Below are 5,193 nucleotides of genomic sequence, written 5' to 3'. Positions count from 1 at the left end.
ACAGCTGGAGTTGCCTTCCCTAGTTATTGCAGCTGGGCTTTATTTCTCCCCTGGCCTTTTCAGAGGTGCACTGGTTGTGAGTTCACTGTCCTCACAAGTCTTGTCAGTCCAGCCCTTTGCCCTCCTATGCCCATCAGCTCCCCTATTGCTTTTGATTATATACTCCTCTTCAAATCTTTCAGTCTGCAAGCACCAGCAGCCTCAGTCTACACTGCATATAGTATCACTTGGCCTTGTTCCCTCTGTTCCTCATATACCTAAATTTCTACTCTCTACTGCCTCATCCATGCGCTGAAACACTGAATCTGGCTGAGCCTCTTTCTTGCCTCAAAGCTGAGACCCCAAAGATTCCAGCTTCATTCCTGGTACCCACAATGACCACAGCCACCACCAGCTCCTCTCTCACATCCCCAAGTGATACACAGAGATACCTCAGGAGGTCTGTTCCTTGGGCAGACCTGCTCCCTTCTGCTCTTGATGAGCCTCTCTTGCCTAGACAAAGCCAGTCTCGTCCCTCCATGTCCCCAGCCCCTTGCTCTGCACATGCACACATGACACCTGCTCTGGGGAGGCAGACACACACATCACACCCTAGGCAGTTTATAGGGTAGCCCCTACTCTGCTGCTAGACTGCTACCTGCATCCTGAGCTTAAAATATGGTGGGTTTGGGGCATTTTTTATTAGTTTAGTATCTCCTTTAGTTAAACAAACGTCCTCTTACTTCTACTCTCTCAGCCCCCCACGTGGCTTGCACACCTATCCATTTGTTAAGGGTGTTAGATTCACCATAGGCAAGGAATGTCTTTCTGTTATCCCCTTACCTTAAATCACACTCAAGCCAGGCTAAGATAAAAGGCAAAATATATCTTCATCATAAAAATATATAATTCATAAGATATATGTACTTTATAATGAAAGGTAAATATTTATTTATAAAATCCATACTACTCAAGCTGCGAATATTTTTAAAAGACTTCCCAGAGGTGAAGAAAAGACAAATACCCACCCAAACTCTACATCAAATCTACTTATGCAGCAGTTATTCCAGAAAAGGCTCCCTTTTTCTTGCTCAGCTGATGTTCTCTCTCTCCTGCCAGGGAGATTGTAAGAGCCTCCGGACATGTGTTAGCTGCTTCCATTTGATAACTTCCATCAGGGAAGATCGTATATTAAAAAAAAATCTCCTGCTTGAGAATTTCCATCAGAGAAGTCTTGCAGCATCACTTAAGAGAGAGTCCCATTTCAGTTCTTCCTTTTGCCTCCTTTTTTTTTTCTCAGAGGGTTGTTAGATCTTACTGCAAATCTTCCTTCTTTTGGGGGACCCCAAAAGGTCCCATAGGTCCAGTCTCTCATTCTGAACACGCCCTATTCATTCCTGACCCAGGAGCCCTTCTGGATACTCATTCTGAAAACAAAGTTTATTGCCTGTCCTTAGATATGTCATTCTGTGTATCTAGGAGCCATCTCTGAACCTTAGCTGGTTAATAACAGTTCTTGGATTCAAGGTGGGGTAAAATTCTCCCCTTCTCCTCTGTGATTGCTTGAGATAGTCCTGTGTGAAATATATCTTTTACTTCACCTTTCTTTCTATATTCATCTGTGTGTTTTAAGACACAGCTAATAGGAGCATCTACATATCATAATTGCATGGGTTGTTGCTGGCCCTCTACTGAGGGTATGCACCATGGTGGTTAAGAGCTTTCCATTGACTGGTCTCCACTCTCTTTCTCTTAGACATTCTCTGATAACCTGAAACTTTTGTTTGGATAACTTGGAGAAGAGTCTGAGTACTGACTTTCTTGCCAGGTTCAATGATATCAAATTTTCTCAATTGCACATGCACATCTACTTTTAGTCTAGGTCTCTAGCTGGAAAGAGAATTGAGAAGCACTTGTTCAGTCAAAGCACAAAATAGCTTTAAGTAGTTGTTAGCTAGACACCCTCATATGAAGAGCTTGAGCAGAGTGCCTCAGGCTCTGTGCTTGCAGTGCTCTTCAAAGGGTGCAGAGACCCAAGGATTTTCAGCAACTAAATTTGCGTTGCCCTAATCGTATACATCATCAGATAGCATTGGGTCACAAGTCATCACTTACAGTGCTGAGCAGGACTTTGAATTTGTCCATGTTCCAAGTTCTTCAACCTCATTTGACTCCTCTACCTCACAGCTTTCACACGCAATAGGAATATTTCAACAGTTGGCAGATCCCTTCACTAATATTTTCTTGTATTTTAGGGTTTCTAAAGGCAAGGATACTTGGACCATAGGAAAACACAGTCAGAAGGCTCTTCCCTTTGCAATACCTCATGCTGCAATGTTTGCCTGCAAAATGGGGCGATCAGGTTTCATCAGGAGAAAGGCTGGTCTTTGATTCCATACAGAAAACATGTATATGAGACAGTTGTTGTGTACAGAAAACCAAAAACCATTAAAAGTCCTCTGATTGCAAAAGATTTGTTCTTAGGAAGAGTGTTTTACCTCTCTCCTCTGTGAGAAACGAGGATCTCAAATGAGGAGGAGATTTCCTTTAGGAGCACAGTCCAGCAGGGCTTTGCTGAGCCTCAATATCCATTAAGCTTTTCTCTTTGGGAGAGCAGCCCAGGGTTGTGCTTCCCATGCTCCCCATCTAAGTGGGGCCAGATAAAAGGTGACTGCTGGAGCACGTCTGGTTACTACATCAAGGGATTCAGAAAGACTCTGAGACACCACCCTGAAAATACCATAGGTTGCTCTGAACGCAGCTCAGGTCCCCACATCATGGTTTGAGTTTGTAAATTGGCTCTCCTTTACAGCACACTGGGTAACTGGGAGTCCGGACCACCCAAATCTACAGCCCACTTTTACCCCCAAGGAGACTCCACCTGTGCAAATAAATTAGTTTCAAATTGTGAAGCCACTGAGGTTCAGAATGAGAGATACAATGCAGTTGTGTACCATAGACACATTATCACTCTCACTGAGGCAAATTAAAAGTTTTTTTTCATGCCTCTAGAAATGCTGTGTAGTTGTGGTTTTCAGGCTAAAATTTTCCATGCCCCGTCATTAGAATATGTTGGTAGATGCAAAGAGGGAATGGCTCCCACTGTCAAACAAGCAACAATACTGAAACCTTCCTTTGAAAATACTGCTAGCTCCACAACAGCTGAGAGAAGGAATCAAGAGTTTAGCAAGGAAAAAACACTAAGGAGAAAAAAAATTTATTATTTAGAGGGTTTAGTGGTGAGTGGTTTTGATTTGATTGTATTATATCCTCATAGGAGGAAAAATGCCACTCTCTGTGCATATAGCCCATTTTCTCTTTTTCGTTAAGGCTGCAAATGTGGGCTGCCCTGGGACCTGCAGAGTGTGTAGATGACTGTCTGGTGCCGAGCAGTTTAGCACAAAAGGGGTTGAGGGCATGGTAAATGAAGCAAAGGTCTCTCAGAAAGAGACATGGAAAGCCATCAGAAGCTAACAAGAAATAACAAATAGAGTGCAAGGAGGAGGAAGTTGAAAAAGGAGCAATGCATAACTAGCACAGTATTTTCACAGTGTTTAATGTCCTTAATTTATACATCTTTCAATATACCTCTGGTATTGCTCAGGAAATGCTGCCAAAAACATACCAGAAAAATTTCAGTAGTTCCAAAAGGCAAATTCAGTTCTTTTGTCTTTCTATTCTAGTTTGAAATGCAGACTTACTAGTGGACAGTGATTTCTTTTCTGATCAAGTTTTGATGTTTCCATGGTAGGTGACTGGGGACTCAACCACAAAGTGGTTGACAGCAAGTTGGCTTGTTTTGCACAGCAAAGATCAGAGACTTGTCATTAAAACACACACATAGCACTCACCTCTAAAAGGTAACACTTTCACAGGCTGAGACAACAATCAGCTACTGTAAAACTGAAACTATTTAGGGCTTACTTGGGGCTTTGTGCCTTTTGATGTGTATTTACTGTGACAGCAAAAGTAATTACTCATTAACCCTTACTTCCCACTGTCATCTTCATCTTGCAATTTCTTCCCTTAGTGAAATAGTCTCAAATAGCCAAACTCCCTGCCCAGTCTGTAACACAGCACTCATATAATTTCTTTTCATTTTGGCAGAAAAATGGAGAGCCTGGCTCAGACTATGAATATTTCCAAGATGGCTCTAGATGACAACTTCACTACCAGCTCCTTCAAGTGTTCAATTGATGGCTTCAAACAAGTAATTTATCCCATCATGTACCTCATTATCTTCTTCCTGGGTGCTGTTGGAAATGGCCTCTCCATATATGTGTTTTTCCAGCCTTCGCAGAGGATCTTAGTAAATAAATACATGCAGAGCTTGGCTATTTTGGACCTCATGTTTGTGAGTACTTTGCCCTTTTGGGCTACATATTTCCTATTGGGATTGCAGTGGATATTTGGTAATATTCTCTGCAGGATCATGACCTACACCTTGTAAGTGAATATGTACTGCAGCATTTATTTTCTCACCGTGCTCAGCGTAGTTCGTTTCATAGCCATCGTCTACCCGTTCAAACATGGAAAAGTAACCAACAGCAAGAATAACTTACACAGCCATGTGGATCTTCGTGCTGGCAGCCGCCAGTCCTCTGTTAAGCAAGGGAGTCACTGGGTACAGCACCACAGTCAAACACTTGGAACTCCACCTCTTCAACACACACAGGCTCTTCATGATGAACAGCTTTGTCCTCAAAGTGGGTTTCATCCTGCTGTTTTGTACAATTGTTGTCTGCTATGTCTTTGCAATCAGAGCCTTGCTCAAGTGCAGGACTCTACAGAGCAAGAGGGTGGTTTATCACAAGAAGGCACTGTTAACCATCATCATCACTCTCATCCTCTTCCTCCTGTTTCCTGCTGTATCACATACTGCGATCACATACCCCTACTGTTCACTCTCCTCAGGACATGGGATTGAAAGGAAATTGCTTTGCTACTAGAGCCCCTTTATTTTGTTTCATAATACTCAACCAATGACTCAAAGGGAAACTGCTCACCTGACCACTTCAGTGCCTGTACCTGAACCTCTCTTCTCCATTTCCAGGTGTGTGCAAGGGTGCATGGTTCAGATGTTGTGATTCCCAACAGATTCATAGTGCCCTGCCAGTTCCCCTTGCAAACACTGGCAAAGGGTTTGCACATAAAGGAATGTAAAGCATCACTGATGCTTTCTGCTGAGTCCGACTTAAAAAGAAGGCAGAGAGG

The 5,193-nt window shown here is 42.8% G+C and overlaps 1 protein-coding gene across 1 annotated transcript; it reads left to right on the top strand.

Moving 5' to 3' along the window:
* The first annotated feature begins 4,090 nt into the window (after positions 1 to 4,090).
* CYSLTR2 (cysteinyl leukotriene receptor 2) lies at positions 4,091 to 4,965 on the top strand. The gene is given in 3 exon segments (XM_027650146.1): positions 4,091 to 4,524; positions 4,526 to 4,834; positions 4,836 to 4,965. Coding segments are annotated over 3 exon segments (873 nt in total).
* Positions 4,966 to 5,193: the final 228 nt, after the last annotated feature.

The sequence above is a fragment of the Corapipo altera genome, unplaced genomic scaffold (genome assembly GCF_003945725.1).
Source record: "Corapipo altera isolate COAL_440 unplaced genomic scaffold, ASM394572v1 0, whole genome shotgun sequence".
In the NCBI taxonomy this organism is placed as follows: Eukaryota; Metazoa; Chordata; class Aves; order Passeriformes; family Pipridae; genus Corapipo; species Corapipo altera.
Note: the sequence above shows the minus strand (reverse complement) of the source record. Positions and strands in the feature narration are given on the sequence as shown.